The 12,850-nt window shown below is 35.7% G+C and overlaps 1 protein-coding gene across 1 annotated transcript; it reads left to right on the top strand.

Moving 5' to 3' along the window:
- The first annotated feature begins 6,087 nt into the window (after nt 1–6,087).
- LOC128534001 (toll-like receptor 1) lies at nt 6,088–12,554 on the top strand. Its single transcript, XM_053508256.1, has 2 exons — nt 6,088–7,252; nt 8,743–12,554. The coding sequence occupies exon 2, from the start codon at nt 8,744–8,746 to the stop codon at nt 11,207–11,209; it is 2,466 nt and encodes an 821-aa protein (XP_053364231.1). The 5' UTR covers nt 6,088–7,252; nt 8,743; the 3' UTR covers nt 11,210–12,554.
- Nucleotides 12,555–12,850: the final 296 nt, after the last annotated feature.

Raw genomic sequence — 12,850 nt, 5'->3', positions numbered from 1 at the left:
ACATAGTATGACGACTGCCCGTGACCTTAAAATTTTAAAAACAATTAACAAGAAATAGTAAATAAATAGCCGAAACTATAAGAAACAGAACAAAATATAAAAAGTTTTAAAAATATATCAAGAAAAATATATAACAAATATAAAAATCTAATCTACAAAATAGCAAGTTAAATGGAAATAAAAATGGAAATGAATGGAAACGTCCAGAAAGTGTGCAAATGTGCATGCATGTGCAAATGTGCAATGTCCATGTGTGTCCGGTCTATAGCGTACTGGGGTATGTGCATCTGTGCATGAGTGAACAGATGAATAATGTCCATAAGTATAAATAACATAAATGTAGATTTGCCATTCCAAAAAATATTATCAATATTACCAATTTCCAACACTATAGTCACATTTTTGCATATAAAAGCAATTAAAAGATTTTAAAAAGACATATAAATAGTGAGAATAAAAAAGTGAAATATGAAATAAATAGACATTAAACCTCACTGAACTATAATTTATTATTCCTCTTGGCACTGGATGCTTTAAAAAAAAATGACACTAAAAGCAGCTCCTTTTTTTTTTGCTACTGTCCTTCCTAACATTCTTGGGACGCACAGTGCTATGTCTGCATTATCTTTTCCACTAAAGGCAAAAACATACATAAACTCACTTCGCTGGGCTTTTTACTGACATAAACAAGTTTTGAACAGCTTCCAGAGGTCCGCAACCGGTTAGATTCACATAGGTTTCATCGCTCGTATGCCAAAAATGCTTCACATGCCGAGGCAAATTTCTTGCAACACTTCAATTCTTAAGGTGAAAATTCTTAGGGTTAGGGTTAGGATTAAAGGGAAAGAAAGGGAAAGACATAGTAAGTTCAGCAATGTTGTACAGTTTGGAGATGTTGCCACTGACAAAAAGACAGGGAGCTTTGATTTGCTTTAGAAGAGACAAGAATGGGCAGGATTAGGAATGAGTATAGAGTAGAAAGGGACAGTGCAGGAAATACGGTTTGGGGACAAAGTTAGAGAGGCCAGAGAAAGGTGGTTTGGACATGTGCAGAGGAGGGTTGATGGGTATATCAGGAGGAGAATGTTAGAGCCCAAGAAGAGGTTTATAAATGTGGTGAGGGAGGACAAACAGGAGGTTGGAGTGAAAAGGAAGATATGGTAGACAGAGTTAAATGGAGACTCTAACGGGAGCTGCAGAAAGAAGAAGAAGATTAAAGCTTGAGGCAAAAGTTAAAGATGTATTTGCCTTATACACTCTATGATAAAAAATCTTCAGGGTTCAAATAATTGGGCAACATCAAACAAAGAAAATAACAAAGGGGATTTGAAATGACTGGAACCGGGTTAGCACCTTTAAGCATAGTGGGGGACCGTCAACTCTGTGGAAGAAATGTGGTTTAGAAAAATATCATGAATAGAGATCACTTAAATAAAGTCACTCAAATAAAGTTGCACCGTAAAAAATAAACAACTTAAATTTAAACTATAACTATATTTAATGGTGAAAGGAAGAGCATTTCCATAAACACACAATGTGATGAAAACTCGGGACTGAACAGACTTGTGACCAAAAAAACAACCATTTAATAATGAGATGTATCAGGAAAAAGGCTTAAATTTGCTGGGTAGCATAAATATTGGACTGGGAGCAGATAAAAGTTTGCCTGACTAATTAAGTTTAAAGATGAAAGTTTTAAGATGAAAATCAAAAAGAAGAATTAGTGCTTGATTTGTCCACCACACCTCGATACGCTTACCGGCTGGGTTAAAACTGGGGGAAAGGGACAAACACACACACACACACACACACACACACACACACACACACAATGTGTCTAAAGTTCTTTGTTCATTATCAGCAAAGAGAGCATATTTAATCTTTTGTCCAGGTGCCATGTGTCCCAGAGAGACCCACTGGCAGACAGACGATAGGAAACATATTAGCATTTTATGGTTCTACAAAAGGATTCTGCCAGACACAAGCTATTTGTATGTATATTTGTCTGGACATGGAAGCATTACCATATAAGGAATCAGGAAGCAGGTTTTTTTTTTTTATGGGGATAGAGGCATGGGAAAGTTCACGTAATGTTACAAAACCTTAAAGCAGTGAAAAAAAGGTCACATGGTCTAATGAGTTATGACTGACTCTGTTTCAGAGAGATGGGTGCATCAGGGTAAGAAAGGAAGCGCGTAAAGCGATGAACACATCGTGCATACTGTACAAGCCTCTGGAGTTGCTTCAGTTTGGTCAGGTCTAGGCTCATCAACATTATGCGGCAGTAAAATTAAGTCAGCTGATGACCTGAATGTGCATATTTGGCCAGGCAGAGTATTTTCACTTCAAATGATCACAATGTATGTATAATCTTTTTAATGGCTGTATGTTTATAAGATTATTTAAATATTTGTTTAGTTAAACTAGTTTATATAACATTGCAAATAAATGCACATTTTTAATATGTTCACGAACATTTTTAATAAATTCACCGTATTAGGAACATATTAGGAACGGTATACTTAGTTACACTAAGTATGCCTTTCTTAGTCACAATGGGTGGCACAATGCTTTAGTGGTTAGAACTTTCAGCTTGCACATCCAGGGTCTGGGTTCCATTTCCGCCTCGGGTCTGTGTGCATGGAATTGACATGTTCTCCAGGTGCTTGGTGGATTTCTTCCAGATAATCTGGTTTCCACCCACAGTCCAAAGACATGCAGATTAAGCTCATTGGCGTTCCCAAATTGCCCGTAGTGTGTGAGTGTGTTTATGTGCGTGCCCTGCAGTGGATTGGCATCCCATCCAGGGTGTTTCCTGTCTCGTTCCCTAAGTCTCTTGTGATAGGCTTCAGGTCCCCAATGACCCCAATACAGGATAAAGACGTATAGACAATGAGTGAGTGAGTGGATTTGGATTAATTTAAATATTAATATACAAGCATTTGGTTTATATATAATTCTGGTGCAAATTTGTCAGGTGGTTCAGACAGTTGTCATCATCGGGAACCTTGCTTACACAGTTAAACTGATATTTGTCATGAATTCAACTAGCTTTTTAAAATATATTTCACTTTCACCACATATACTGTACACATTGCACTTGCAAGTTATGTAAGCCGTTTTGACCAACTATACTAGCGGGTGCATCAGATCCCAAAACACCTCTCTCCATCTGGTTTCCAAGTTTAACTATAATATTTAAAGATTTTATTCACAGTGATGTTAAAAAAGGTAACCACTGTATTTATTTCTATTTGTACAACCATGATAGGACCTCCGGTCAACACTTACAAACTATAGGTCTTGGGTTTGATTCCCACGTCACATTTGTGTGCATGAAGTTTGCATGTTATCCCTTTGCTTCAACAGGTTCTTAATATTACTTAAATGCAATTTGAGATATGATTTTAATATTTTTTATTCAGTTGCAGACACAGTGTCACATCAGGGCAAATTCTATTTACTTGGGGATTGTTCCACGAAGACGCAGCACATTACTTTCTGAAGACATGCACAATCGATGCACCAACCTATAATAGCACGTGTGCGGCAGTCATCTTACATCTTAGCATACACCTACATACAGTTAACAGCAAATACAAATCAGCCTTTTGTGCTAATTTGCAGGTCAGAAGAACAAAGTAAAAAAAAAAAAATAGATTCTTGATTCTTCTTGTTTGGTTTTTGTTACCAACACATTGCAATGAGTGATTTATCACTCATTTGAATAAAATCATATGAGCTCAGTTCTAAAACAGTCTGTGAACAGTGTTACAAAAACATAAGTTACAACCAAAAAGTGGAAGACATACTGCATGAAAAAAAAAAAAATCCAAACCAAACAGAAGTAAAGTTCTAATATGCCACATTTAGAAAATGTGAAAAACATACAAATAATACTTTTGGAGGCGTGGCTTGAACCTTCTACTAAAATATCTTGACGTGCTATTAAACAAGAATCAGTTTATCCTTATAGATTACAAGACCCACCATTTGTGGGCATCACACACAGAAGCTCAACGCTTCGTTCTGGACCCATCATAACTTGCTCTCTTCAAGTCTGGAAACAGGCATGCAAATTGCTTGGCTATAATTGTAAATTTCATAGATTCTCTCCTATATGGCACAATAATTATCTCTTGACAGGCTCTAAACCATTTGTTTCCTCTTCCTGGTCAGCTAAAAATGTTCCCATTCTAAATGACATTTTTAACTCTGATGGGTTACAGTCTTTTCAGGATCTTTGTCACTCGTTTTTAATCCCCAGAAATTCCTATTTCTTATATCTTAGGTTGCATTGTGCACTTAGAGCGTATGGTGTTCCCTGGGATGCTCAGTTAGAAAACCACCCTCTGCTTCAACATCTACAGAAATCTCCAACTCAGGGTTTGGTCTCTTATCTGTAAAATTTGTTCAGCACTCATAAAGAGCCTGTCACCGGTTCTCCTTTAGTCTGGTCCAGAGAGTTTAGAGATTTTGGTGTAGATCTTGACTGGGGGACTATTTGGAATAATATTTCCACTTTATCTAAAAGGCTATCCCATCAGTTGATACACTTTAAGTTCATTCATAGAGTGTATGTAACACCATGCAAAGCTTAAATTGTCTGATGATACATGTAATAAATGCAATACAAGCCTTAATAGAGGATTACAAGCATATGTTTTGGGAATGCCCATTTATCCTGAGTTTTGTATGTATGTATGTATGTATGTATGTAAGTATGTATGCGTTTACATTTCCTTAATCTGTGATTCACCTATTTATTTTGTGGGCCCCCCCCCCCCCCTCTTTAAATTATAACTCCCCCCCCCCCCTCGAAGCAATGCATTTATTTGTTTTCATAATTTAATTTTCAATAAAAAGTTATTAACAAAAAAAAAAAACACAAATAACAGGAAATTTAAAGAGAGAGAAGAGAGTGCTTAAAGAGTGAACCCTGGGGTTATTCTAGTATCAGACCTTTATGGGGCTCAGCCCCTGGTGAGAATGTAACAGATATAGTGTCTCACTATTAATAGTAATTATTATTTGACTATTAATATCATTTTAATATATTTTAAAATATATTTTAATGAACACAAATATTACTATTACTACTAAGTACTGTATCATGAGTTTCGCAAGCTATGCCTATGTCAGCTTTTTCTTGCTCATGTACCTGTTATATTAATCCCTAGGTAACAAAGTTAAACTCATGCAATCTCTGTCTCCCACACATCAGCCACCTGACAGCTCTAACCTAAACTATTCAACAACTGCATTTTTTCCCACTGGCATGCGGACTAATAATACGAAACCTAATACAGTATGTTGGAATGTAACATCACACCCTAAAGAACCTCATTAGCTAAACCTGTCACTGTTGGTTGCATCACTAAAGTGCTAAAAGTGGCAATTACTTTTGGACATATGGCCAGGTATGTTTGGACAGCATTTTCCCCCTTGATGAATGAAATCAGCATTTTGTATTTACTCTGGTTATCTTAATGTAATATTAACATTTAATTGATGATCCTAGTCATTTAGGTGTGACAAATACAGCATGTAAATACTACTACTACTACTACTACTACTACTACTAATAATAATAATAATAATAATAATAATAATAATTTAGGATACTTTTTTATTGCACTGTATGAGTAAATTCAAAATTTGCAGCAAAGGAACCGAGGTTAGACCGTCTGAATTATGCTGTATGTTTTTAAAAAATGTAAGTTATGAAAAGTAATAAACAAAGCTTCCTAAAACATTTTTTGGTACACTCTCTGAATCAAAATCATGTCACATTATATCATATCGTTCTCATCTGAATACATCATGGGTAATTTCCAAAACACTAAATGTTGTTTTTTTCGATGATGATAATGTCTATGTTAGTAAGACGTGTCAATGACAGAGCAAATGGGACACATTCATGTGACATATCATTTAAATATACAAAAATCACGATATCAGAAGCGCTTGTCTGTGAATAGAAAACTGGTCGAATATATTTAAAATAGTTTCTTTACACACCTATTTGATAAACTTTTACATTGTATTGATCTGTTCCTTTACTATCAAGTTATTGGGTAATCATTTAGCATTTAATAAAGCAAGTATGTTTATATAAACTCTGTATAGTCCAAATTATAATTAGATTATGTACCACGAAGCATATTATTTAGTAACTGTAAATCACCCAATGGAAGCAGTAAAACACAGATGTGTAATTACACATGTGAGGAATGTCTGGACACAACTAACAGGTCAAGTGAGTTTAAATGGTCAGTTTGTGCTGATGGTATTTAAAGGAAAAAATTAAACCTGTTAATTTATATATATAATGTATAAAGTGAAGTGCCAGTTTTGATTTTAGTCCTAATAACAGCATGCGCTCAGGGTGGCATTCATTCTATAAGCTTGCATTTTTGTCTTCAGAACACAGGATTTAATGAAAGGGATAAGACTTTTCATGCAATGTAATTTGCCCTTTTGCACTTCGAGTTAACTGCTGATTGCATTGCATTGGCTTTGTACTTGTACTTAGTTTAATCTAGTTTTCTGTAAAATACAGTACACCGGTTTAATATCACAAATTTGCTTAAATTTAATTAATGATGTGGAAATTTTGCAACATTTTGAATGTTAAATAGTCAAGATGTTATTATTATTTTAAAAAGAATATTTCAAAACGGCTAAGCTTTTGGTTTCTTTACACCTTTAAACGTAAAAAGTCCAAAATTTCAATGTGGTCAGAGTGTTGGGCACCACTCTATATAATTTCTTAGCTAATTTATGACATTTTGACATAGTTCCTTGTTTCTGCCCACAGACAAATATCAAGAACTTCCTTTTTTAGACATGTGACATCTGGAAAACACTATCACAAACTTTATTTACAGTGGCAGCCCTACGCTTTCTCCTACTTATTCACATTCTGTTATTGTTTTTAATGAGTTATATTAGGTAACATGTTTAAGCTCTAATACTGTAGAAGTGTTAATGACATAAAGATGGTGGCATTGCTAAATGTGTAATTATCAATCAGTTATACTACTAAGTTCCTGTTTTTTCTGTTTTTTTTGTAATATATATTTTGACCATTTTTTTTCTACAAAAAAAACAAAACATTGCAATAGTGGACATTTCCTATTTCTGTGGATATCTGTAGTGAGGAATTATTAGAGACAGAAGCCTCTGAAGAGAAAAAGAAACAACTTGGCTATTATCTACGGTTGGTTTGATTTCTAACAAAGGATTCAAGGTATTTGAACATTTTAGATTTGATATATTATGCAAATTTATTTACATAAAACAATACATACAATGCAGTTGAATTTTTTGCAAGGGTGCCAAACATACTGAGAAATAGTACTCAAGTGAAAGTAAAAATGTGGTTATATTTGTATGTAGTCAAGTTTGAAAAACTAAAAAGAAAATCATTTTAACTGGAAACAAAGGAATTTCCATAAGTTTGATTGTCATGTGCGTGATAAACAATAACTTAATAGGTGAATGTTAGCAAATTATGATGACATTTGGATGAATGCCTTTATGTCTTCTAAGAAGGCAAATGACGTGCTTTATTTTACACAGGACAAGCTTTATTTTATTTATAGTTGTCTTTTATTACTGGTCTGGAGTAAACAAAGACTCCAGACCAGTTATGAGCAGTTATGTTCCAGTTTTTGTCACAGCATCATGCGACACTGGCTGGACAGAATTGTAGGAATCTTTTGCAAAACTTATACATCTGCCTTAAATTTAACCTGCACCATAAGAGAAATCTAAATGTTAGGTAAAAGCGCTGTTATGACCGGTTATGTGCCAGGTTTAATCATCTACATTACAATAAGCTACTAATAAGCTTCTTGCTCAATGTCAACAAACATTAATTAACATTAAATAATTAGATATTAATTAAAAAAGCTAAAATGAATCGTTTTTTCTGGGATCAGTTTATATCCCAGATATTTAAACCACTTAAATAACAGTGCTAAAGTGGTATAAGTGAATTTTAACGAGCTGGAGTAATTTTAAAACTAATTTTAAGAACTTCTTTTTTGATTTCTCATCTAGAGTGTACTATTTGGCTGATGACGAAAGAGCGATAACTTAGCGTAAACAAGGTGTAACATACTCAACCTTATAAAATGTTATTTCTCTGTATTAATAAGTTAGGCAGAGAGTCCTGCTGTACAAAAAGACAGGCCTGAAAGAAAATATAAAAGTACTCACTGATTATATTAAAGTTGATCAGATTATTTTCCACAGTCCACAGTTCCAAAAACCTACAGATTAGGCTAATTGGCGTTCCCAAATTGCCTGCAGTGTGTTTGTGAGTGAGTGTATGTGTGTGCGTGCCCTGCGATGGATTGTACAGGGTATACTCTGCCCTGTGCCCAAGTCTCCTGGGATAGACCCTATTTCTAAAAACTCCTTTCCCATCATTGACAGGCCTTTAAATACTTCAAGCTCTGAATAAAAATAAAGTTAGTAAAGAGTTATTATTATTATTTTCTATTTTGCAATTGCAATCAAGAGTACTTAAGTATTCCATTTTAGTAAAGTAAAGTATAAAAACACAAGCATAATATTTAAGCATAGTAATAAAGTACAATTACTCCATTTGTCCATTTTTTTAATTTTGACATCCACTGTAATCAAAAACCTGTAAAATAGTCAAACTTATGTTGCTACATAAACAATTCAAATGAATGAATAAAGTTTAAATCGGTTTTCTATATTATACAGGATGCCACCCACCATCTGGACCATTGCAGTATCATCATTACTTTTAATGGTCAGATCTGCAGTTTTGATGAATATAGACAAAAACATCCAGCTCTGTTCCTTTAGTAGGGACCATTCAAAGGACTTTACCAACAGCAACCTGAGCAGGATCCCTTCAGACTTACCAGATAACACTGAATACTTAGATGTCTCTGAAAACAATATTTCTAGTATTGTCCACGATGATCTGTACCGACTCACTCACCTGTGTTTTCTCAAGATCACCCACTGCGGACTTCGATTCATCACACACGATGCACTTTACAATAACACAGAACTCAAAGTTCTCAACATCTCTTACAACCAATTGAGTGTTATTCCGTACTTGCCTCTGCCACAACTTAGGATCTTGGACCTTTTAGAAAATAATTTCGAAAGCTATAGTCTTCCAGGGTTTTTTAGTAACTTGACATATCTTACTACATTTGCAATAGGAAGTCCAAAAGTAACATCACTTGTAATCGATGATTTGGCATCAATTCGAAATATACATATAAACCAATTCACATTTGGAGGCGGCACTGAGATGCAAAAGTACGAAAACGGTTCTTTTGCCCAACTTAGTTCACTGGAGGAAGTGTCTCTGAGAGTGACCTTTTGTCACAACTTCGATATTTTCAAAACCATGTTAATGGACCTTGACCAAACACATACAAGGAGGATCAGGTTCATCAAGCTCTTTCCAGATCAGTGTACGGTTACAAGCGATCCTTTTGAGATCCTTGAGAAACTTCATGTACTTTCCAACTTAACCATTGTGGACACGTTGATTAACAGCACTGTCATGGTGAAGCTCATCCAAAATATCTGGAAATCATCTTTTGAGGAACTTGAATTTTTAAACATAACTTATAATGAGGATACTCCATATGGGTTTCAATTCCCCAGTCAGAACCATACGCTCAGTTTACGAGCAATTGTTTTCAATGGTGTGAACCACTATCAATATCGGTATCCTACAATCAACATGAGCATGGACTTGATTTCTCAGCTGACTTACATGAAGTTTTCTGGTACTGGAATGAATATTCTCCCATGCAATCTCATTTCAGTTATCCCATCACTGCAAATTTTGGACCTGTCGAACAACCTTTTGGATGACACTGGATTCTGGTGGTATTTGTGCTCGTATGAGCGCGTCTTTCCCTCTTTGAGACAGCTTTCATTGAGCAACAATCGCTTTTCTGATCTGGCGTATATTTCTAAGAGGACGAATGAAATGAAGGTTCTAATGTCCCTGGACTTAAGTTTCAACTCCATTCGGATTGGGGATCCATGCTCCTGGCCTTCACACCTAACTGAACTGAATCTGAGCCATAACAACTTGGGTGACAATGTATTTTACTACCTGTCCCCTCATTTCCAAAAGATCGACCTATCCAAAACTGGCATAAGCGTCATCCCCCGGGATGTCCATTCACAGTTCCCCAGACTCACACATCTCATCCTGAGCTTTAACAGCATACAGCTCATCCCTTCTGATCTCCATGCACCTGTACTGCGGACTCTTTTTGTTGATCAGAATGCCATCACGTCTATAGAACAGGCTGCGCTAGAGGGCCTCTCCAGCCTGCAGACTTTAAAAGCAGGTAACAATCCATTTGTCTGCGATTGTGACTCTTTTTGGTTTGTGACAATGTTGAACAAGGACATTCTTCCTGACTGGCCATTAGACTACACATGCAGTTCTCCACCATCACTAGCAGGAAAGTACTTAGACTCATACAACCCGGGAAAACTTTCCTGTTTACCCGGACTACAGGCAGCAGTGGCTCTACCAGTAACTGTTGCTATTATAACCGCTTTGGGGATCATTTTCTATGTATGCGATGGCGTCTGGTACACCAAAATGCTCTGGGTATGGATAAGAGTGAAACGTCGGAGTGCTAAACAGGCCGGTAAATTGATAAACAACATCTTTCGTTACCATGCATTCATTTCCTACAGCCAGTACGACTGCACCTGGGTCAGCTCTGAACTAGTCCCAACTATGGAGGGAGCAGGCTTATCCATCTGCATTCACGAGCGGGACTTCGTCCCTGGCCAATGGATTGTGGACAATATCATTAGTTCTGTGGAAAGCAGCTATAAAACAATCTTTATCCTGTCAAAGCACTTTGTTCAAAGTGAATGGTGCAATTATGAGCTCTTTTTCGCTCAGCACAGAGCAATTAGTGTGAACGATGACTCCCTGGTCTTCATTCTGTTGGAGCCCATCCCACCCGACTCGCTGCCTAAGAAGTTCCTGAGGTTAAGAACCTTGCTAAGGCAGAAAACTTATCTGGAGTGGCCGAAAGATGAAACCAAGAAAAAGGTGTTTTGGTCTAGTCTCAGGTCCATCCTGCAGACTGCAGACAAAAGTATGGTGCTGAAAGATGTAGCTTTTGATATAGCTGACAATGCTCTATTATTGACTGCTCAAATGTGAGTTTTTTACCTAAAAATTGGTGTTTTACATTTATGTTTACATTTATAACAATGAAAGGAAATCGCATTAACAACCCTGATGTTCTATTCATCTTATACCACAGTAATTGGATAATACAGTAATTATTTTTCATCAATTAAACAACAAGAAAGTATTGTTTTAAAAAACAATTATTTCCTCATTAGCATCATTTAACTTTTTTCTGAAAACTAAAATTGAAAGTTTTATCCTGGCTGTTATTACTGTACGCACTGATCTGCTTAACTACTTCCAAATGTCCTAATTAGACATAACCTTAAAGAAAAATCACCATGTGAACAATTACACTAATTCATCTGTTCAAGAAGGGTAGCTGCCATACAAGTCACTACATTTAATCTTAGAGAAATTCTAATGTAATGTATTAGATATAGTGCATTTATGGGAACTTTGCAGCTGTAACAATGGTCAGAGCTTTTGTTACAGAAAATGAATCAACTTCTTCTTTCCAACTGAAATTGAAAATAAAACAGCACTGTGACTGTTAAACCTGTCGAACAGCCTTTTGGATGATACAGGATTCTGGTGGTATTGTGCTCATATGAACATGTCTTTCATTCAAGCCAAACTGGGACTTGTGATGAAATTGCTTGTGAATAAAAAAGAAAAACTGATTGACGTTTACAGAGGGTGCAAACATTTGAAAGAAGGCCATATGGCTGTGAATGACGATCCCGGTGGAAATGGGTTAGAGCCCACTGCAATCGTTCCAGTGAACAATCAGTAAGTGGAACACCCAACGACAATTAAAAATCAACCAGTAACTTGTCACCAATTTCTGGAAAAGACACAGCTGTCTGTGAGAACTAAACACACAATCATTTCGAACACCACTTGCACATAATAGGAAGTTGGCTGGACTTATTGCCTTATTCCCTGTACAGTCCAAACCTCGCTCCAAGCCATTTCTACATGCTTGAGCTATGACAAGCATTCCTGGGAGGCCAGATCTGGCATACTGATTTTTTTTTCCCCTTGATGGTATACAAGCACTAGTGAAAAGCTAAGATAAGTGGAAAAGTGTGGCGGGAGATTATATAGAGAAATAAATGGAGTTCTGGTATATATACAGTATCTAAGTTTTTTTTTCTTCCAATAGCTGCAGAATAATGCTTATTTATTGTGTAAAATTGTAAAATTGGCGTGTGAGACTTTAGTATGACTCTGTCTCCACCTACTGTTAAAGTAACAGTATGATCTTTTGTTATTTTATTTGATTACATTTTATTCTATTTTATAGTACATTATACGACATTGAACATTCGTACAAACTGAGACTTATTAGTAATTTTATTTTTAGGTTGTTAAGTTATTGTTCATTGCTCAAAAAGTTAGAAAACAATATGGATGTGTCACTGACAGTACTACACTTTTCTATTAAAACATTTAATGCTTTGTTAATCAATTCATACTGATTAATGGGTGGTGGCTGAAATAAAAATAATGACATTTGATTCTTGTATTTAGCATTTACACATGTTCTGCAAAGTCAGATGCTGTCACTGTAAGTATATATATATATATATATACGTAAAAACCTAATTTATCTCTAATTCATCAAAACCATACAGTACAAAGCATGCAACACAACGCTACACTTAA

Source organism: Clarias gariepinus, chromosome 12, assembly GCF_024256425.1.
Source record: "Clarias gariepinus isolate MV-2021 ecotype Netherlands chromosome 12, CGAR_prim_01v2, whole genome shotgun sequence".
In the NCBI taxonomy this organism is placed as follows: domain Eukaryota; kingdom Metazoa; phylum Chordata; class Actinopteri; order Siluriformes; family Clariidae; genus Clarias; species Clarias gariepinus.
Note: the sequence above shows the minus strand (reverse complement) of the source record. Positions and strands in the feature narration are given on the sequence as shown.

Bases quoted from the DNA above. Each gene is read 5' to 3' on its own strand.
- LOC128534001 (XM_053508256.1), top strand. From the start codon at position 8,744: ATGCCACCCACCATCTGGACCATTGCAGTATCATCATTACTTTTAATG.